Source organism: Microcebus murinus, chromosome 7 (genome assembly GCF_040939455.1).
Source record: "Microcebus murinus isolate Inina chromosome 7, M.murinus_Inina_mat1.0, whole genome shotgun sequence".
Taxonomy (NCBI): Eukaryota; Metazoa; Chordata; class Mammalia; order Primates; family Cheirogaleidae; genus Microcebus; species Microcebus murinus.
In genome coordinates, this window is record NC_134110.1 from 25,624,653 (window position 1) to 25,646,911 (window position 22,259).

Consider the following 22,259-nt stretch of genomic DNA (forward strand, 5'->3'; position numbering starts at 1 on the left):
CCCTCGATTGTGGGCTGACAACGAGAGTTTTCAAGTCAGAACTTCTGGGAAAAGCATAGGGCGTGGCAAGGCTGGGGACTAGCTCTGACGCAGGGCCACCCAGGCTTCTGACAAGGGAGATGGAGGGGACAAGCAGTGACCTGCTTGCGTGTGCGTCTGCCCAGCCAACACCTACCTGGCTCGCAACTGCACCGCTCCGCCCCGCCCCGCCCCTGCTCCGCCCCGCACCTTGCTGGGCCCTCACCTGCTCTGGAGTGCTCCCGTCCTCCGCGTACACCCGGGGGTCTGCTCCGAGCTTTAGAAGCACCTCCACAGCTTCCAGGTGGCCCCTAAAGGCTGCTCGGTATAGCGGCGTCCGACCGTAGGCACCCTGCGGAAGGGGCTCCCTGAGCCAGACCCCAGCCCCGCCCTGCCAGGAGGAAGCCACACGCCTGCCCTCGGACCCCGCCTCTCGGCACTCTGGGCCCAGAACCCACGGTGCCCACCTTGCTGTTGGGGCTGGCGCCGAGCTCGGCCAGCAGCTGGATGGCCAGAGGCTGCCCGCCCGCGGCCGCCTCCGACAGCGGCGTGTTCCCGTGGCAGTCCTCGCACTCCACCATGGCCAATCGCCGCTGCAGCCGCCGCATCTGGCCGGCCTCGTCGTGGCCCACGCCCTCGCGGGTCAGCAGCTGCTCCACCTGCGTCGCCCACCCGGGGTCACCTGTCTGGCCCCGGCTCCGCCCCCCATCCTGGCCCAGCCCCTCCCCTCCCCCAAGCGGGCCCGCCCCGCCATACCCCGCCTTGGGCCCGCCACACCCCACTCCTACTCGGCCCCACCCCGTCCCGGGCCCGCCCCTACTCGGCCCCTCCCGGCCGGGCCACTGACCTCCTTTAGGACCGCCCGGATCTCGCCCAGGTCCCCTTCGAAGGCGGCTTCCAGCATCCGACTGCGGCGCTGCAGCTCCTCCTGCCGCTCCCGCCGCGCCGCTTCCTCCTGCTCGCGCTGCCGCCGGGCAGCCTCCTGCTCCCGGCGCACCAGGGCCAGGAAGGCCTGCGAGGCCCGAGGTCAGTGCCCCCAGCCCAAGATCACTGTTCCCCCAGCCCTGAGAGCATTGTCCCCCTAGCCCTGAGATCGTTGTCTCAGCAGCCTCGAGGTAACTGTCCCCCCAGCCCTGATGTCACTGCCCCCCAACCCCAAGGTCACTGTCCCCAGTCTGAGGTCACTGGCTCCCCAGAGCTGAGCTCATCACTGCTGTTCTGAAACATTGGCCCCTTGCTCTGAGGTGATGGCCCCACATCCTGTACTCCCACCCACAAACCTGAGTCTCCATTTCCCCTTCCTCCAGCCCTGTCCCTGGTCTCACCTCCCTCTGCAGCTTCTCCATCTGCTCCAGGTACTCCTGGTGCTCCTGCCGGCGGCGGGCCAGCTCCTTTTTGGCCAGGAGCTTCCGGAAGGTACACTGGATGATAGTGGCCGCTTGGTCCTCCACAGCTGGCCCTGAGGGTGGAGAGAGGGCTCATATCAATCCCTGTTTTCCCCTCTAAATGCAGCTGAGGGGAGCTGGGGTTGGGGGAGCTCCAACCAAGCCAGGTGTGCCCTGAGCACCAGGTGAAGCCAGCCCAAAGACTCCTCCGCCCCCTACAAAAGAACCAAAACTCTTCTCAAAACCCACTAACAAGCCAAGCCAGACAAATACACCAGCAGAGACCAGAAGAGGGTTTTTCAAGTGGTAGCCAAGGTGGCAGAAAGGGGCAGAAAGTCTCCCTCCCACCTCTGGGGACCCTGAAAGTCCTCACTTAGCCTACACCTTGAAGTTGGTAGGAAACCCTGAGAGAAGACGAGAGATGGCCTGCAGCAGAGAACCCCGGAACCCCAGGACTCCCCTCCTGTATTCAGGCCCTGAGCACCCACAGGCTGGACACTGGGCTAAGTGGGGACTGCCCAAGCCTGGAGAGGGTCTCAAGCCACAGCCCCACTGAACCCAGAAGAGGGAACAGAGCCCCAGGCCCCAGATGAGCACCATTCTCGCCAGGCTTGGCCTCGCCTAGGGCACCCACTTGGGGCAGAGGAGAGGTCTACAGTGCTCGGCCTGGTGGCAGCTTGCAGGGAGGAGGGCAGAGAGGGCCAGCTATGCAGTGGCAGAGGCCTTCACACCCGCCCTGCACCTCAGCATCCAGGTGGAGTCAGGCACCTATTAGACTCTCTGGGCCTCCATGCCCCTTTCTCTAAATGGAGAAAGAAATTTGCAACACATAAAGGATGATATTGAACTCCTGCAAATCTATAAGAAAAGGTTAAGAGTCCATAGAAACATGTTCAAAAGAGATAAACAAGCATTTCCTAGAAAATGAAAAAGGATTAAAACCTTTGAAAATACATTCCATGCAATGCAAACTAAAACCACCATGGAGTATTATTTTATATCCAATAATTTTGCAAAATGTAAAGACAGACAATTCCCAGAGTAGGTAAGGATGTGAGAATGGGAGGGTTAACACATGGCTGTTGGAAGCAGCAACAGCAAACAACACCAAAAACAATTTGGCATGTCCTTCCCACAAGGGAGACATTCACCTGCCCCGTGGTTTAGCTATCCCACTCCTGGGTACATTTGAGAAATTCTTGTACGTGTGCACCAAGAGACATACACAAGAATGTTTGTGCCTGAACACAGTCAAGTGTACATCGGCAGTAAACAAGTAAACAAATGATGGCGTATTCACACTGTTGAATATTACAGAGCCGTGAAAATGAGCGCCTCACAATGAGCAAAACGACATGGATTAACAATAGGAACAAAATTATAAATGTGGCCGGGCGCGGTGGCTCACGCCTGTAATCCTAGCACTCTGGGAGGCCAAGGTGGGTGGATTGCTCAAGGTCAGGAGTTCAAAACCAGCCTGAGCAAGAGCGAGACCCCGTTTCTACTATAAATAGAAATAAATTAATTGGCCAACTAATATATATAGAAAAAAATTAGCCGGGCATGGTGGTGCATGCCTGTAGTCCCAGCTACTCGGGAGGCTGAGGCAGCAGGATCGCTTGAGCCCAGGAGTTTGAGGTTGCTGTGAGCTAGGCTGATGCCACGGCACTCACTCTAGCCTGGGCAACAAAGCGAGACTCTGTCTCAAAAAAAAAAAAAAAAGAAAGCAAAATTATAAATGCAAAAGCTGGTCTCAGAAGACTACATATACCCTGGCAACATTTTTGTAAAGTTTAAGACAAGAAAATCTGAAGGATATATTATTTATGGATAGATGATTTTTTGAATTAGATGATTAGATGATTAGATTGAATTAGATGAATTAGATGATTTTTTAGAATTATATTTTAAAAGTAAGGGAATGATGAAACCATTTGTCACAGTGGATTCATCTGTAGGGGCAGATGTGGAACCAAGAGAGGGATACAGCCCTACTGGTGACATGCTGGCTCGTACATTTCATTATCCTAACTAAGGTACATGTATAAGTCACATGTCCTTGTGTGTGTACTTTGTTTTTTGTTTTTTTTTTAAATAGATAGGGGTCTCGCTCTTGCTTAGGCTGGTCTTGAACTCCTGACCTCCAGTGATCCTCCCACCTCAGCCTCCCAAAGTGTTAGGATGATGGGCGTGAGCCACCGTGCTGGACCTTCGTGTGTGTGTACTTTGTACCCTTCCTTGCTTCCTTCAGTCCTTCCTTCCTTCCTTCCTTCCTTCCTTCCTTCCTTCCTTCCTTCCTTCCTTCCTTCCTTCCTTCCTTCCTTCCTTTTTTTTGAGACAGAGTCTCACTCTGTTGCCCTGGCTAGAGTGCCATGGCATCAGCCTAGCTCACAGCAACCTCAAACTCCTGGGCTCAAGCAATCCTTCTGCCTCAGCCTCCCAAGTACCTGGGACTACAGGCATGCGCCACCATGTCTGGCTAATTTTTCTATATATTTTTAGTTGGCAAATTAATTTCTTTCTATTTTAAGTAGAGAGGGAGGTCTTGCTCTTGCTCAGGCTGGTTTCAAACTCCTGACCTTGACTGATCCTCCCGCCTCGGCCTCCCAGAATGCTAGGATTACAGGCGTGAGCCACCGTGCCTGGCCGTACACATTTTCGAAAAGAGGTTTCTTACGCATCCAGCCATTCCTTGAGCTTCACTAGTTTATTTTCATTTGTTAAATTAGATTTAACATTTTATTTTAAAAATGAGATGTATAAAATATCTCTGCCATTATAAGTTCTTTTTCTCCACCTCTTTCTGCCTCTCTATGTAATTATGGAAATTTATTTCTGTAAACATGGAGAGAGATATCTGGAATATTCATTAAATGTTTGCACATTTGTTATTTCTAAATAGTGGGATATTGAATGACTTGTTATTTGTTGAATTTTCTTTTGCTTTACATTTTTTAAAAAATCTTCTGGATTGAGTTGTCATTACTATCGCTGTTAGTATGCAATTGTTTGAAATAAGATAAATACATTACAAGTATTGAATATATAATTATTAAGTGTGAAAACAAAAGCTGTGTCAGAAAGGCAAATGATCGTAAGATAGACAGGTTTGAATCGGACTGTCTCACTCCCAGGTCCCTGGGCCACCCCAGTGCCACTCTGCGGGGCCCAGCGGGAGCCGCCCTGAAATGTGGGTGCCACAGACCCCGCGCGGGGTGAGCTGGGCGGCTGGGGACGGAACATAAAGGACCCCGGCGGCTGGGCGCCGGGTGGGCTGCACCGGCCTCACTCTTTGTGTCTGCCCATCACTCTCTGCCGCATGCTCCTAGCCGCTCCGCTCAGCTCACTGCTCTGGGACAAAACCTTGGCTCAGGCTCTGTTTTCCCAGGAACTGGAGCTAGCATCGTGTGCGCCAGCAGCGCTCCAGAAAGCCTGCGTGAGCTGGCTCCTGGCTGCCCACCCTCCCGAAAGCCAGGAGGACCCCTTTGCTGACCAGCTGGGGCTGGTCACCGCGTCATCTCTCCGCTCCAACCCATCTTCCTCCACTCGGCCTCAGACTAGCCGCACTCATCCTCTAGCACCAGCCCCGCCAAGCTCCGCCCCTAGTGCAGGGGGAGCCCACCCCTGCTGTCCCCAAGGCTCTTGCTAGCTCTTGTGCCACCACTGCCACCACCCTGGCTGCACACGCTGCTTCCCGCTGCAGTTGGTCCGTCTCCACGTCCTTTCTGCACTCCTGAAGGGGCAGAGGTAACAGAAACAGCCAAGTCCCAGCTCTTGGGGCAGCCTCTGATCTCCTGAGGCTGAGCCCAATGACAGCCACCCCCCGGGAGGGGGGGTGTCCCAGCTCCAATTCTGCCAACTCCATGGCTCCTAGTCCTCACCTAGGGGATGAGTTGCTGCTGAGCATCCCCAACGTAGCTCCGGGTCTCCTCTTGGACTCTTTTGGATTCCAACTGCTGTTTAACCAATTCTTCACATTAACGTTCCATATTTAACTTGAGCGAGTTTCCTGTTTTCCTGACTGTGCCCTGATAGACAAGTACTTGGTACCAGAACATGCCAGGAAACAGAGCCTAAAAGATCGTTGTGCAGCTGATCTGGTTGTGTTCTTCACCTTGACATGGTGCCAAGCTGTTTGCCAATGAGAAGTGCGGTGGCCGTAATCCATGGCAAGAAGTGGTACCACAATTAATTAAATTATCACCTGCAGTTGCAAAGAAGCCTAGTCCCCTTCAAGAAGAACCACACAGCGCTGCCACAGTGTATGCAGTGAATCTTCTTCCACACCTTCCCCAGGAGCCTCTGTCCACTTACTAGCATGACTGTGTTCCAATGAAGGTTGAATCCAGACCTTTCAGGAACTACAAACCACTGATTCTGATTAATGCTAAATTCCTGGGGCCCCAGAACACTGCTATGGTCCACCAGTCTAGGTAGGGGCTTGTGGTAAGAAGATAATGGAATTTTGGCCCAAGTTCATCTCATGTTGGTCCTGGTAGTTCTGCAGATACATCCTACAGTTATTTCCCAAGTTCTTGAACAGGTAACTACAAAAGACATACTCAGAAACCATCAAAATCCTCACATTAGCATGATGACCCATGGTGTTAGGGGTATCACGGTACAAAATGTTAAGTGGAAGCCCCACAATTTCTTTCCTACCAGGTCAATGAACTAAAATCCACAATGCACATCTGATAAAACTGCAGAGATTAGTGCTACTCTAAAAGATTTGAAAGACACAGAGCTGGTGATATCTCACCCCCCTCCCTCCAACTTACCTCACTGATTTGGACTGGGCAGAAGGTGGGTGTGTCTTGGAGAATGTCTGTGGATTATGGTAAACTCAATCAGATGGCGACTCCAATTGTATCTGCAGTTCCAGATGTGATATCTTTTCTGGATCTAATTGATACCATCTAATTGGCACCTGTAATGGGCCATTGGCCTGGAAAATGCTTTCCTCCCTATAATAATTTGCAGGTATTATCAGAAGCACTTAGTTTTTACCTAACAGGACCAGGAACGTGCTCTTACATTCTGGTCTCAGCACTAGGTCAATCCTCTCTGCTATAATCTAATCTGGAGATCATTGTTGTCCTGCCATCCCATAAGTGCTGCGCTGACACACTGTGTACCACATTGATGACTTTCGGCTGATTGGACCTAATGAAGAGAAAGTAGCAGACATCTTGGACGCCTCAGTGAGATACACAAAAGCTGTGAAGATTACAGGGTCTTACGATGTTTCAGCGAAGTTTCTGGGATCCAGGGGCCTGGGGCATGTTAGAATATTCCCTAAAAGATGAAAGACAAGTTGCCCTACCTTGTACTACCTAACATTATAAAAGAGGCACATTTGGGAGGCCTGCGTGATTTTTGGAGACAACATCCAAGTGTTGCCAGCACAAAAAAAAATATGTCACATTTGTGTGCTTTAACCCATTTGCTGAGTAACTCATAGGCTTTCAGCTCTGAGTGGGCTCTAAAACCAGAGAAGAGAAGGCAAGACCAGCCTCCGATGCAAGCTTCATTGCCATGTGAGCCTTGTGACCCAGGAGGTCCAGGGACATTCAAACTGGCTGTTGCACACAGGAATGCTGTTTGGAACTTCTGGGGAAACCCAGTAAGAAAATCACAGCACAGAATCCTAGAGTTTCAGAGCAAATCCATGCCCTCTTCTGTGTAAAACTGTTCTTCTTTTGAGAAATAAACCCTAGTTGGCTGTGGGGCCCTGGCAGACCCTGGATGCCTGGCCACAGGGCATCAAATAACTACACAACCTGGGGTAGCCATCGTGAACTGGGTAGCTGAGCCATGAGCCATGAGACTGGGCATGTGCTGGCAACTTGTCATCTAGTGGAGAGGAAATATAAGAAACTGGGTTTGAGAAGGACTTGAAGGTACAAGGAGCAGGTGGCTCAGATGCCCCTGGCAGCCAGTCCTCCTACATTGCCCCCCTCCCGATGACATCATGGGAAGTTCCTCATGGCCACCTGGCTCCCAGGACAGGCTGCACAGTGTGCTGTGGCTTTAACCCTCAGTCAGGGTGCCCTTGACAGTGAGAAGCACTTTGAGCTGTGGATTTTGTTGTCCACTTTGTCAGGACTACAAGACTGCCGAAGAAAACACTGCCATTGTTCAAGGTGGTAGTTAATGGGTGGCCGGGATGGCAAGAAAGACCAGGGTCAGAGAGTAGTAAGGACATCTGGGAAAGAGGGTGTGGGTGGTGGTACAAAACACGAAGATGGTTGTGCTCTTTTTTGAGTGTTCCCCCAAATACAGGCATTTGGGGAAATGCAGTAAGAGGACAGGAGGCCATGTGCTGTGGGTGGCCATCACTCTCTTCTAGCCACCCTGACACTTTATTGATGCACCGAGGTAACAAGCAGACACAGCAGCAGAGATGGAGGCTTTCCTTGGGCTCCATGACATGGATTCCCTCCCCTCCAGGCTACTCTTGCTACTGTCACCACAGAATTCCTAACTTTCTAACAGCAGAGACCAACACTGAGCTCTCAGCATGGCCCCACTCCCCAAGGGGCCAGCCAGTCATCTAGTGGCAGGTTCTCCACACAGGACCCTTTCTATCATGAAAGGGCAGTATATGTCCTCACTGGAGGAATGTATTCTGCATATTTTGTCCTTCTTGCCTGCAATGATTTTGCCAGTGTCACTATAGGCTTATAAAATATTTATTCCACATCATGGTAATATACACAACATTGCTACTAAGGAACTTATTTCTCAGCTAACTTCATGCCCGTGGAATTCACTGGTCTTACTATGTTCCCTATCCCAAGAAGCAGCTGACCTGATAGAATGGTTTAACAGCCCACTGAAGACATGCTTACAGTGCCAGTTGGGAGATTATATCCTGAAAATTTATCATTCTGTCTTAGGAGATGCAGTATATGCTTCCAATAAGTGACTGATATATGGTACTATGGAGGAAAGACTCTAAAACAGTCCCCAGTTACCCCTTGCTCCAGGTATTAATGCCTTACGGGATCCTTTCCCCTTGAGTGTAGGTGGGACCTGTTGCTTCTAACCAACAAAACACAATAAGGGTGATGGGGTGCCACTTCATAGTCATGTTACATAAGGTTGCTACTTTTTTTTTTTTTATATATATTTTTTTTTTTTTTTTGAGACAGAGTCTCGCTTTGTTGTCCAGGCTAGAGTGAGTGCCATGGCGTCAGAGCTCACAGCAACCTCAAACTCCTGGGCTCGAGTGACCCTTCTGCCTCAGCCTCCCGAGTAGCTGGGACTACAGGCATGCGCCACCATGCCCGGCTAATTTTTTATATATATATCAGTTGGCCAATTAATTTCTTTCTATTTATAGTAGAGACGGGGTCTCGCTCTTGCTCAGGCTGGTTTTGAACTCCTGACCTTGAGCAATCCGCCCGCCTCGGCCTCCCAAGAGCTAGGATTACAGGCGTGAGCCACAGCGCCCGGCCAAGGTTGCTACTTTTATCTTGGGACAAGCAGACTCTTTTCCCTGTGGAGAAGCCCATGTGGCAAGACTGACACCAGCAAGACATGGAGGCCCTGTCCAACAGCTGACAGGGAACTGAATTCCACCAATGGGCATGTGAGCTTGCACATCCATCCTTCCCCAGTCAAGCCTTGAGATGAGATTACAGCCCTGGCTTACACCTTGACATCAGCAAGAGATGCTGAGCCAGAGACCCAGTGATGCTGGGCTGGACTCCTGACCCACAGAAACAAGGAGATAATGAAGTGAAAGAATCTGATTTCTAGAGTTACCATATTATTAGATTCAAATGTCCAGTTTTTTAAAAAGTCAGAAAGCAATAAAAAAAAAACCAGGACAATGGTCTATTTAAGGGAAAAAATAAATCAGCAGAAACCATCCCCGAAAAAGACCTGATGGCACATTTACTAGACAAAGACTTTAAAATAATTATCTTTTTTTTTTTTTTTTTTTTGAGACCGAGTCTGACGTTGTTGCCCAGGCTAGAGTGAGTGCCGTGGCATCAGCCTAGCTCACAGCAACCTCAAACTCCTGGGCTCACGCAATCCTGCTGCCTCAGCCTCCTGAGTAGCTGGGACAACAAGCATGTGCCACCATGCCCAGCTAATTTTTTGTATATATATTTTTGGTTAGTCAATTAATTTCTTTCTATTTTTAGTAGAGACAGGTCTCGCTCAAGCTGGCTTCGAACTCTTGACCTCGAGCAATCTGCCAGGTCTTGGTAGAAGAGCCAAGTGGGAGTCCATGACACTTCCTCCCTCCAGCAAAATAATGGCTCGGCCTCCCAGAGTGCTAGGATTACAGGTGTGAGCCACCACGCCCGGCCTAAAATAATTATCTTAAAGATGCTCAAAGAACTAAAGGAAGATGTAGATAATTCACAAAAATGATGTAAAAACAAAATAGAAATATCAACAAGGAGACAGAAAACCTAAAAGAGAAACCAAGATGAAATTCTGGAGCTGAAAATTATGATCACTGAAATGAAAAATACACTAGAGGGATTCAAAGAGAGATTTGAGCAAGCAGAAGAAAAAAATCAGTGATCTTGAAGATAGGACAATGGGAATTATTGAATCTGAGGAACAGAAAGAAAAAATAATTAACAAGAAGTGAACAGAGCCTAAGGGACCTGTAGGCTCAACCATCAAATAGACCAACATATGCATTTTGAGAGTCTCAGAAAGAGAAGAGAGAAAAGGGGGCAGAGAGAATGCAGTCATGCATTGCTTAATGACTGTATGTTCTGAGAAATGCTTTCGTTACTGTGTGAACATCACAGAGTGCTTACACAAACATAGATGGCCACAGGGTGCACCGTGTCCGTCGTCAGCTGGTATCTCTCAGCCTGTCCCTCTTTATTGGCTTTGTAGTGCTGGGACCAGGACTCTGCAAATCCCAGTTTTCCTTTGCCAGCTGGCTTCCTTTTATTCTGCCCACAGGAGGCATGAGAAGGAGACTGGGAGGCAGGAGGAAGGAAAAGGACTTACTCTTTCCTGTGTGCCCAACGTTCCCACTGGCAGTGCCCCAGCATTCACCCCTACACTAGCAGCTGGCTCCATGCCAGGAGAAGTGCCCCTTCCCCTTGGCCAGAGGAAGGCGGTCTTCCCTTCTGTAGACCACATACAGACCTCACCTGAAGTAGGTGCCATGAAAGATGACGTCCCTATGACCCCTCATTGCACCTAGGCCAATAATCAGAGTCCACTGTCAGGCCAGATTGGCAGAGAAGTACCAGTCTGCTCAGGAAGCAATAGCCTACTTTTCAAAAATGCAGGAACTGGCTAATATTACCCTGCAAAACCACTAGTGAAGGAACACTAGAAGGAACACCTTCACTAGAACAAGAAATACACATATGAGTGAACCATCAGCACCTCTGAGGAGCCCTGTGGTAACTGTGCTCTGCAGGCTGGAGTGGATATTGGGGGAAACAGCTGTGGAACTTCCTGCCCTAACATCCCTTGGGATGATGGATTTTAGAACAGAAGTTGTTAGTGGCAGCATTTATTAAGTCAGTAAGTATGAAATGTCTGATTTCCTTAAGCATAAGTTTGACAGTTAATATCTCTGACATTTCACTTTGACACTTCTTGTTTTATTTTTATTGTGAAGGTACACCCTCAATCTTTCAAACACACAGCTTGGCTTGCGATTATTTTTCAAAAAACTATTTACAGCAATTTTTGTGAAACCATGGATATGTCAAAAATTCCTGTTATTTCTGAATATGAGTTCCATCATGGAGCCAATGCAGCACAGACAGCTTGAAAGTATTGGGAATGATGTGGCTAATGAACACACAGTACGTAGATGGTTTGAGAAGTTCCATTCTGGTGACTTTAATCTTGAAAATGAATTAGCACCAAGGTTTGATGTTACTATTCCTACAATATTGGACCATTTGGAACAAATCACCAAGATAAAGAAGCTGGATAGATGGGTTCCACATGAATTTAGTGAATGTCAGGAGAGAAATCATCTTGAAGCCTGCCTTTCTTTGCTGTCACAACATAAAGACCAACCATCTCTACACTGTATTGTTACGTGTGATGAAAAATGGATTCTTTTTGGCAATTGCAAGTGTTCAGCACAATGGCTGGATAAAGACAAAGTGTCAAAACACAGCCCAAAACTGAATATTCATCCAAAAAAGATAATGGTGTCTGTTTGGTGGTCCAGCACTGGTATTATCCACTACAGGTCATGAAACCTAGTCAGTTGATTACAGTGAATGTCTATTGCAACCAGTTGGATGAAATGATGAGGATGCTTGTGATTAAGCAGTTGAAATTGGTCAATAGAGACAGGGCGATACTCTTATAAGACCACAAGTGGCACAAACAACGCTGCTCAAACTACAGAAGCTGGACTTGGAAATTCTCTGTCATCCACTCTATTCACCAGACCTTGCACCAACTGACTACCACTTCTTCCAGGCTTTGGACCACATCTTGCAAGGGAAAATATTCAATTTTCAACAAGCTTTGGAAAACGTCTTTCGCAATTTCATCACCACTTGCTCTTCAGGCTTCTTCGCTGTTGGCATAAACAAGCTACCCTGAAGATGGCAAAACTGTGTAGCTAGTTTACACAATACTTTGATTAATTGTACTGCTTCTTGTTTGAGATATAATAAATTAGCTTTTGATTTGAAATTGGACATTTCGTATTTAATGACCTAATAACTATCAGAGGCAAGGTGGACACAACAGGCAGCAGGTTGTTGTGGCCTGAGGGTGACACAGAAAGCAGTCAATGGGGTGTTGCTCAATTTGTATAATCAGAAAAAAAACACTCACCAGGCTCTGCCAGTCAGAAATCTGACATCAACCACCAGAGTCTTCCACCCAGTTTTCAGATACAAGTCAAGTTCAAATCTTCACAGCTCTCACATTGAAGAGTAAGCCAGATGCCTCTATAAATACTTTCCCAATACTAAATATTCTAGGCCAGGCATGGTGGTTCACACCTGTAATCCCAGCACTTTGGGAGGCCAAGGAGGGACGCTTGCTTGAGCCTGAGCAACAGAGCAAGACCCTATCTCTACAAAAAAGAAAAATGTTTGAGCCTGAGCAACAGAGCAAGACCCCATCTCTACAAAAAAGAAAAATTAGCCAGGTGTGGTGGAGTGCACCTTCCCAGCCACAGCTGAGATAGAAGAATCACTTGAGCTCAGGAGTTGGAGGCTGTAGTGAGCTGTGATTGTGCCACTGCACTATAGCCAGGGTAAAATAAAAAATAAAAAAATAAACTGATACTGATTCTAGGACTATTGGAATGTCATCATGGGCATCTGTTTACAGAGTGGAGGCCTCGACAGTAGGTCCGGTGGGTCTGCCCTGTGAATTCGAATTCAGATAGACAGATTTAGCTGCTAGCAGAATCTACACTGGCTCCCTGGACAAAGGGGCAAGGGTAATTATGGTAGAAGAGCCAAGTGGGAGTCCATGACACTTCCTCCCTCCAGCAAAATAGTGAACCAGATAGAAATCATGCTTTCCTGGAGGGACTGTGGGGATTAATACCAACACCAAAGACAAGGGAGGCAGGAGTGGTTGTCCCCATCACATCTCCATTAAATTCACCTGTCTGGCCTTAGCCAAAAACAAACTAATAATGGCAGAATATGAGAGACTACTGTAAACTTGAACAGGAGGCAGAACCAGGGAGGGCTGTCATGCTAGAAGTGGTCTCTTCACTGGGGCAGATCGACACAGCCTCCTGAGCCCCTGGGAGAGTCACAGTGCAGACATCTGCAGTGCTGCAGCCAGGCCATGCCTTCCATGGTAGAAAACTAGTCTTCATTTGGAGAACAGCTCCTGGCATGCCACCAGGCCCTAATAGAACACGTCGCTGGAGGCAGCTGTCACAAGCTGGGTTTCCTGAGCTCCACTTGCTCATGACTTTGGGCTGCATGGCCGCAGTCCTCTGCATGGTAGAAGTGCTATGCCCTGGGTTGAGCCCAGATGGCATGGGTGAATCCCATGGCCCAGCATCCGCCTCACCAGCCCCCCCCCCCAGTCTGTCTATCCGTCTGTCTCTCTCTCTAGTAGCAGTGACGCCTCCTGGGAGCTGCATGGATGGGGGGGGGGGGAAAGACTCGTGGCTGGTGCACAGTCAGCCCACACATTGGTGTTAACTCTAGCTTAACTCCCAACCACATGGCAGCCGCCCCTGGACCGGGAGGGCCTGAGAGGCAGCAGTGAGGGACAGTCCCCGCTGGGCACCTGGTCACTTACTTACTGTGGCTGGGAAGAGTCACCTGACAGCTGCATCTGACTTGGGCACTGCAAGGGGCTGGGCTGGTTCATCAGGAGCCTGAAATGGACAAGCTCCGGATAACCAGGATGTGGGAACCTGGGGAAGGTTGGGGTCAATGAGTTTCGTGGTGCACACCTATAGTCCCAGCTGAGGCAGGAGGATTCCCTGGGTCCAGGAGGCTGAGGCTGTAATGAGCTATGAATGTGCCACTGCACTGCAGCCTGGGTGACAGGAGAGACCTGCCTCTAAAAAAGAAAAAAAAAATTTTAAAGGTTAGGGGATGCACCTATCAGGGATATGGGAGCACCATGCTCCTGGGGCTGGCTCTGTGCTTCATAGTGATGCCCCCAGAGAGAGTCCATTGCAGAGGAGGTGTGGAGAGCAGGGTGGACATCATGACTGTTCTGTGGATGGCAGCTGGCGGGCCCTGGGACAGAGTGGCCATGGTGGCAGAGATGGTGGCTACCCCAACAACACGAACCCCTCTTTTCAAGACTGATCTAGACCAGAAACTGTCCATGCTGGACAAACCTTCCTTATGATTTGTATGCTCTGGCTGACGGTTTGGACAGATCAGCAGAAAGCTGGAGAGAGCAGGGCTGAGGCAGTGACGAGGAGGCTGGGGGAAGATGCTCTTGGGATGGACTTCTTGGAATAGCCCCAGAGTGTTAAAATAGTGTGTCCATGTGATGGTGACCAGGTGTCCTATCAAAGAAGCTTCTGAGTCAGCAAGACTTGTGCTGAGGGCACGTGAGCCCCACAACCATGGCCATGGGGCAGAGCCTACACACACTCTCTACCCTAAGTCCCATCCCTGAGTCCACCACCTGCAGGCAGAGCTCTTTTTTTTCTTCTTTTTTTAACCTTCTATCACCATGCAATGGAATGGATTTCTTTTAATTTAATTTTATTTATTTTCTGAGACAGAGTCTCACTCTGTCACCACGCTAGAGGGCAGTGGTGTCAGCCTAGCTCACTGCAACCTCTAATTTCTGGGCTCAAGGGACCCTCCTGCCACAGCCTCCTGAGTAGTTGGTACTACTGGAGTGCACCACCATACTGGCTATTTTTTTTCTATTTTTGGTAGAGATAGGGTTTCCCTCTTCCTCAGGCTGGTCTCAAATTCCTGAGCTCAAGCAATCCTCTCGCCTCAGCCTCCCAGAGAGCTGGGATTACAGGCATGAGCCACCAGGCCCGCTGGCAGAACACTTTTATTTGACCTCTTCCACATGAAAGGTGCACCATCTATGCTGGCTAAAATACACCTTCCTCCTGGGTGTGCACAGTCCTTCCCACCCACTCCCCCATGCAGTCCTGGCACCGGCAAGGCATTGCTTTGGCACTGGGACCCCCTCTTGTAGCAAAAGGAGACAGCACAGCAGGGTCCAGGGGGCTCACTTTACTCCACGTCCCAGAACAGCCGGCCTCAGAGTGGAACAGCCTGCAGAAGGCTCTGGGACTCCTGTGCTGTGAGGGTAGGGGCTGTTCTGGAGAAAGCAACAGGAGCCCACTCCCTCTACAGAGAGCAAAATGGGCCATCCACACCTGCTTCCCAACACTGAATGCAAGACTAGAACCTCTCAATTTCCCACCAGGAGTCTGGATGTGGAGCAGGTGACACCAAGGCACAGGAAGAATAGATGGTTCCTGGTGGAGCTGCAGCAGAGAGGCCAGCAGCAGTGCTGGCCTTCAGGGACAGAGATGCTGTCACCAGACTTTGCCTAGGGCTGAGCCTTGCCTGTGTTCTCTGCTTCCTCTCTCACTTCTGCCCCTCTTCCAAGCCCACAGCTCCAACTACTGCATATCATTACAATACATTCTATTCTGCTTGAATTTCATAGAATCTGTTTCTACTGTGCAAAATCCAGGTCATATACAACTTTCATAAAGCAATATCCATACTTTACACACCTTCGGACAAGTTTCAGACTTCTCATCCTGGCACCTGAGGGGCAGTGCACAGGTGACTGAAGGTGCTGGGAGTGGCACAGGTGACTGGAGGTGCTGGGAATGGCACAGGTGACTGGAGGTGCTGGGGGTGCACAGGTGACTGGAGGTGCTGGGGGTGCACAGGTGACTGGAGGTGCTGGGAGTGGCACAGGTGACTGGAGGTGCTGGGGGTGCACAGGTGACTGGAGGTGCTGGAACTTTATCTGGAGGGTCAGCCAGCATGGCCCAACGTTAAGCAGGGACGAAGCAGCGTCAGGGGAGTGTGGGATGGGAATCTGACCCCATGTGGAGAACAGACTAAGAGAAACAGAGTGGGAGGCGGAGGCCGGTTGAGGGCAGGGTGGAATGGGAGAAGAGGAGCTGGTGGCACCAGGGCAGAGAGAACAGAAAGATCTGGGTGTGGGAGGAGGCAGGACATGGGGTCACTGGGGGGAGCTGTCAAGGGAGAAGGGTCACGGGGGCGGGGGAGAAGGGGTTGGTGTGAGCTGAAGATCCCGTCTAGGAGCAGCGAGGAGACCGCAGTGGGAGCCACGGAGAGCCGAGGAGAGGATAGGGCCTGGGGCTGAGGCCCAGGGTCTCACGCGGACATCCAGTCCGGCCGCCTCGGCGGCTCCCTCTCCTGCCACCAGAGGGCGCCGCATGCAGAGCGAGGACCCGCGGGGACGGCCCCGACCACCGCGAGGGCCTGAGGCACTGAGGACAGGGTCGCTCCGAGGGGCCGCGCCCCCGGGCGGCGTGGGGCACGGAAAGCGCGGGGAGGCGGCCGGCTAGGGCAGCGACGGCCTGCCCGAGGCGACCATGAACGTGCACATGCACACGCATGCGCGCCCACGCCGAGCGTGTCCAGTGGCTGTCCAGGGCCGCGCGGGTCCGGTTCGCCCGCCCCATCCCCAGGGGCACTGGACTCTCACCTGCAGGGACCGCGGGGCTCTCGGGGGACGCCGCCTCCCTCGCCTGCCCGCCTGTCTTCCTCTGCGGTTGGCGGTTCTCTCCGGGCTTCCCTGGGGAAAGGGGCCTGTCAGTGCAGTTGGTGGGAGGTCCCCCTTCGATCTCCGGAGGCATTTATGGGGCACCGGAAGGGCCGATGCGTCCTGGCTATTAGGGCGCTCCCACCGCAGCCTCCTCATGAGGTGAGCCCACGCGACACCTTTAATGAGCAGCTAGGCAGCGTCCTCCAACAGCAAATACTACCCTGCCCTGGGGTGGTGTGGGGGGGCCGGGTGGGGGACAGTGCTGGGGGGGCCAGCAGACAGAAATGCACCTGCACTTGGGTCTTGAAGCCTCAGGCTCTTGTGAGCCCGGGATCGACATGATGCAGCCTCTGGTAGGAGACCTCACTAGCTGATCCTCCACAGTCCTGCCTGCTGGTCCTGCCCCTCCAACACTGTCCCCGACCCTGAAGTTGTGCCACTTCCCTCCCAGGCCCTTTCCCATCTCTGTGTGTCCAACTTAGTGCTCTTCTGGTAGTGGCTGTCCATCTCCTCCTGAAGCCTATGTGGCAAGGGCTGACCAGGAGGGGGGTGCCCTGAGCAGGCTGCACCAGGCAAACCAGTCCAGCCAGTGTGGCAGAGACAGCTGTGGCTGAGATGAGGGCCCTGGGCGTGGGTGTGAGTCAGCGGCCCCGGGCTGGGGAAATGCTAGGGAGGAGGCCATCTGGAACCCGCCCTCCCACAAGAAGCCCAGGGAACCAGCATTTGAGGCTGGCCTTGCATCCCCATCCTACAGGCCCAGAGGCAGGCCCTGGTTTCAGTGAGCAGGGCAGCTGGACCCCCAACTAGGATGGCATCAGTAGCCCCCACCCTGCCCCCAGGGGCAGGCAGAACTCTTTCTTTCTGCCCCATCTCAATCCACAAAATGCCATCTGGGCCTTTGAAGGCCCATTCTCTTCCACAAGCCCCCAGCAGTGGCCAAGCTCCATCCAGGCAGGAGTCCACCATGCTGGGTCGACTGGCTCTTTTGTCTCCACAGAGCACCCCAAGCAAGCTCAAAGCCCAGCAGGACTCCCTGATCACACTAACTCTGAGAGTTGTTTGGGCCACGGGAGCTCGGGGTGGGCTGGGATGGGGGCTCCCATGGCCAGTTAAGTTGGGGTTGTCTGTGGCCAGTGAGGGCCTGGGTCCCAACAGTCAGTGAGGCCAGGATGCAGCTCCTGGGCCTGTGGCCTGCAGTTTGAGTTTCCTGTGACCAGGGGAGGGATGGGGGAGCTGGGGTGGGGCAGGTGGGGGGGCCTCAGTATCCGCCCAGGGCAGGACCAGGCACGCCAGCTCTCAGTATGCAGCCGGCAGTCTAGCTGCTGAGAGCTGCCTCCTCCAGTTTCTCTCAGTCTCCCTCCCAGTCTGGCCAACGAGGCCCGTGGCCCGTAAAGTCCTGCGCCCTGTGTCAGCATGTTAGTCAGCCTTCTTGGCCTGGGTGAGCCACCGCGCCGCCGAGTCCCTATAAACTCCCTGGCGTGGCCCAGCCCCACCGAGTAGGGCCCGTGAGGCCTGTAGGCAGAGCCAGGCCAGGAGCCGCAGTGCTGCGAGCACCAGCCAAGGGGCAGGGCAGGCACCCGGGGAGTACAGGAGCAGGGGCCGAGCGTGGCATGGGGCAAGCAGCCACTGTAGCCTCCCATGGATTCCTCTGAGCTGGTCTGACTGAGGCTGGCCAGCTGAGGAGCCAGGGCCCCTAGGGAGCAGACATCGGGTGAAAGAGGCGCCGCACGCATCCAGGGCCATGTCTGGGAAACGAGGTCGAGCTCGCAAATCCCGAGCCAGGAAGGCTGGCAGGGCCCAGCAGGTGGCTGAGCAGGGCCCTGAGGCTGAGCCCCCGCCTCCCAACACAGGGGGCCCTCAGGGTGAGACGGGGGTGGCCCCTACAGGGCACGTGACCAGCACCAAGCCTGCTACCCAGGGACACCCCAGGGAGGCCAGGCCAGAGCAGCCACAGGCAGCCTCAAGGCCACAGCAGGCCACTGCTCCGGGGTCTGAGCCAGTGCTAGTCTTCACTGGGCCTATGGAGCACTGTGGGGCAGGGGCTCCCATGCCCACCTTGGGCCCTGAACTGCTGAGGCTCCATGAGGTCCAGCTGTGCCTGGCCCAGGAGCAGCTGCTGCTGGAGGACCGGCAGCGGCAGGTCCAGCTGCAGATGCAGATGTGGCAGGAGGAGCAGGCCTGGCTGCAGCAGCTGCAGGAAGAGCAGGCCTGGGTGCACCTGGAGGGGCTGCAGCTGGCCATGGCCCTGGAGCAGCTGCGCAACGAGGGTCTCGAGGTGCTGCAGACCCAAGGCCAGGTAAGGCCTGGACGGGGCGGGAGAAGGGGCTCCAGACAGTCTGTGTTGGTGTGGTGGCTACTTGAGCAACCTACAGATGCCTGTGGAGGGCCAGGGTGCCAGGCTGGCTGTGGGACCATCTTTACATTTGCCAAGTAAGGCTGGTGCCCACTGCACAAGGCACTGCAAAACCAAGCAACAGCAAGCACACCCAGCCTGGCCCACTGTTTCACAGGAGGAAGGTGGGTAATTGTGCAGGGACAGAGGTGTCGGTGAGGGCAGGCAGCTGCAGGGGCTGTCCAGGGCAGTGTATGGGCTGACCTGTGGGGCGAGGGCCTGGGTGCACAGTTAGCAGGTAGCAGAACTGAGGCTCACAGGCCCCCCAACACAGTGTCCTGGCCAGCTTGCTGGTCTGCCTGCCCTGCCCCTGTTTATTGGAGGCGTCTACTCAGGGCTTGAGATCACATAGCAGCACGCGGGGCCTGTGCCCATTATCCTCATTCCAGGAGGGCTGCAGGCCTCAGATGCAGCTGGGGTTATTTTGAGGAATGAGGATTTAAACCCAGCGTGGTGCCGAAGAGTAGTCACCACCATCCCACCAGATCCTGTGAATCTGGGAGCTCTCTGGTGTCCAGGAGCTTGGTCCAGTCCTGCTCTGAGCAGAGGGGCTGCATCTAGGAAGCAGGATAAGGTGCTCTCTTAGCAATCACAGACCCCAGTGCAGGCCTGGGTGCTGGAGGGCCCTAGAGCTGCAGCCTTGAAGGTGTTTGAGCCATGACAGAGAATAAATGGGGCTCAGAGGAGGGGTGTGATAACTGGTGAAGGGGGTGGGCATGGGCGGAGGTCCCTTTTTAGACCTCTACAGCAAGATGGAGCCCAGGAGAGCTGTCACCATTCAACCTGGAAGTAGCAATGGAGAGGATGGCCTGGGAGCAAAGAAGCAGCAGAGAAAAGCACAAGATGGCCTAGAAGGAGCAGAAAGTCAGAGTGGACCACATACTTAGCCTGAAAACCCCCAACTTAGATTTAGCCCTGTTCCTGTTTCAAAACCCAGTTTCTGTCACCTGGGCCCCTCCCATTCACTCCTGTCCCCTCCCATCTCTATGTGTTCTAAAGCTGTGCTCCTCTGAGCACTGCCCCCAGCCCCCATCCCAGCTCCAGGGGTACAAGACTCAGGGCCAGGGTCTTGGATGAATGTCACACCCAAGCCCAACTTGGAGATCCCTGAAGGCCACTCTTCTGGGGGGGGGGGTCCCTAGGTGGCTGCATAGAGGGTCTCCCAGGTCAGTGTTTGGGTGGCAGTGCCCTGGAGGCTAGAGGGCACACTCACCAGCAGCAGCTCTTGGCTTGGGCCCCAGGAGAGATGCTTGCCTCTTCCCTGATGCAGCTTTGGGCGCACTCTTCTTACTGTTCATTCTCCTGGGAGGTGGGTAGGAAAGGTGCAGGGAGGGTATGCTGAGAGTGGCAGAGGCGGGGCAGTGGGGAACAACATCACAGACTGCTGTGGACCTGGGTGGACAGACTGCAGGAACACAGGCTCCCCAAGCACAGCTTCCTGAGTGGTTCCTGGTCTGCCTGCCTGCCCCTAGTTATCTGAGCGTGTGCCCAGCAGCTTGAGCAAGGCAAGAACATCTGGCCCTGCAGCTGTGCCCCCCATCCTCACTTGCCTGCCAGCTCCACCCCTGGCTTATCCCATCCTGCTGGGCCCCAGAGTCTAGTGTACAGTAGCCTTCTGTCTGTTCCTGCTGCGGGGCTACCAGCTGGACAGCCTTTGTCCTAATGTCCAGGTATGTGTGAAACCCCCTCTGCTGAAGCCACCATGCCTCTCATCTGCCCTCAGAACCAAGTTGACTGTGAGCCTGACCCCCTGCACCCCCGGGACACTGACCCCTTCCCACCCTCAGACATTCTGTTGTGCTGGCCTTGGCAGATGCTGTTATAAGGTCTTGGGAGCAACACCCCTCTCTCTAGCCCATGCAGCTGGTCCCCAAGTTCACTGCCCCTGGGAGGCCTCTCCTGCCTGCTCTAGCTTGGTAAGGGTCCTCCCTGGTGCCCCAGAGCCCTGCACCCACTGCAGTGCAGTTGCCTGGGTGCTGATCTGACCATGTTCCCACCGTGCTGGCACCAGTGGGTATCGCTGATTGGGGGAAGGAACTAATGAAACTGGGAGTGACCCTGAAAACAGAGAAAATAGGATCACATGGCAAGACGGACAAGGAGGAACAAGATGACTGAAGACTGGCAGAAAGGGTTCCAGCACGGCCAGCACTGGGGCAGGAGTAGCAGGGCAGTAGGGTCTGGCTTGGACAGATGGCTTAGTGTAGGGCAGGGCCTTACTTGGGGGATGAGCCCTACGCCAAGGCCTGAGGGGCAGCTGGGGGGTGGTGTGTGAACAGGTCAATATGTGCATGGGGGGAGCGTGTCAGTATGTGGGGCTTGGTGGGCATACCCAGTCCCGGTGTGGGTGGAGTGCTCTCCACATACACATGGGGTCCTATATGTGTGAGGGAAGATCCCTGTGTTTTCAGAGTCAGTATGTATGGGGGATTGTCGGATGTGGCATCCACTTTGTGTTGGGTCAGTGCCTGAAGGATCCCCAGGTGCAGGTGGGGTCCCCTGTATGTGCAGCTATGTGTCTGTGACTGGCATGTGCAGGGCTTGGTATGCTTGCAGGGTTCTGTGTTCCTGAGATGGCTCCTGTGCTTGTGGGGTCGGTGTGCATGGGAGGTTAGTGTGTGTAGGGTCCCTTATAAGTGTGGGCGTCGGTGTGGGAGGATGGGAGAGAATGATCAGGGATCGGTCGGGGCCTGTGCGTGCAGGGTCCCTATGTGCCTCTGGGGTACTTGTGGGGATCAGTATGGGCATGGAGGAGTCAGTGTTTAGAGGTCCTATGTGCTCGCCGGATCCCCAGGCTTGGCTCTGTCCCAGGCCCGTCTCCGTCCTGGGCCCGGCTCCGCCCTCGCAGCCTCACCTGCCTTACCAGTATCCCTCGACTTGCTAGAAGCCCCGCCCCTCGCGTCTGGCTGGCCTGTTTCCTAGCGACTGAGCCGGAACTTCCGAGTCACCCCGTCTTCCGGGGCGAGGGTCAGGGGTCAGGCTAGGGATTTTTTTTTTGAGCCTCGGTTAACAGATGGGTTCTTGGGGTCTCGGACTCCTGGAAGTAGGGGCCTTGGTGGTCTCCGGCAGCGTGGGGACAGGGTCCCAGGGCGCGTGGCTTCAGGGCACCGACGAGTCCGGGCGGAGGGCCGGGGGCCGATGATGCAGGCCGGGGGTCGGGGGCGGGCTGGGGTCCAGGGACTTGGGGCGGGATCCAGAGGCTGGCCAGGGGCCGGTGGCGGTGGCTGGGGCTGCGGCGGGCGCCGGGCGCAGGAATGCAGGCGCGCCGCGGGTGGGGC

General features: G+C 53.4%; 1 protein-coding gene across 9 annotated transcripts in view; it reads right to left on the minus strand.

Annotated features, from left to right (window-relative positions):
- The window catches only part of IQANK1 (IQ motif and ankyrin repeat containing 1), a 38,260-nt gene extending 16,200 nt beyond the window's left edge, over positions 1 to 22,060 (minus strand). For 4 of the 9 annotated variants that reach the window (XM_012760138.3, XM_012760137.3, XM_012760142.2 and 1 more), the window contains exons 1-7: positions 21,836 to 22,057; positions 20,195 to 20,283; positions 16,530 to 16,619; positions 1,344 to 1,477; positions 866 to 1,030; positions 486 to 677; positions 245 to 370 (exon numbers count right to left, since the gene is read on the minus strand). In XM_012760138.3, coding sequence (XP_012615592.2) covers positions 245 to 370; positions 486 to 677; positions 866 to 1,030; positions 1,344 to 1,477; positions 16,530 to 16,619; positions 20,195 to 20,279 — 792 coding nt within the window. In that variant the 5' untranslated portion in view covers positions 20,280 to 20,283; positions 21,836 to 22,057. Of the gene's footprint in view, positions 1 to 244; positions 371 to 485; positions 678 to 865; positions 1,031 to 1,343; positions 1,478 to 16,529; positions 16,620 to 20,194; positions 20,284 to 21,835 lie in introns of all 9 variants that reach the window. The other 5 variants (XM_076004950.1, XM_012760133.3, XM_012760131.3 and 2 more) reach the window with 5 other exon arrangements.
- Between the last annotated feature and the right edge of the window lie 199 nt (positions 22,061 to 22,259).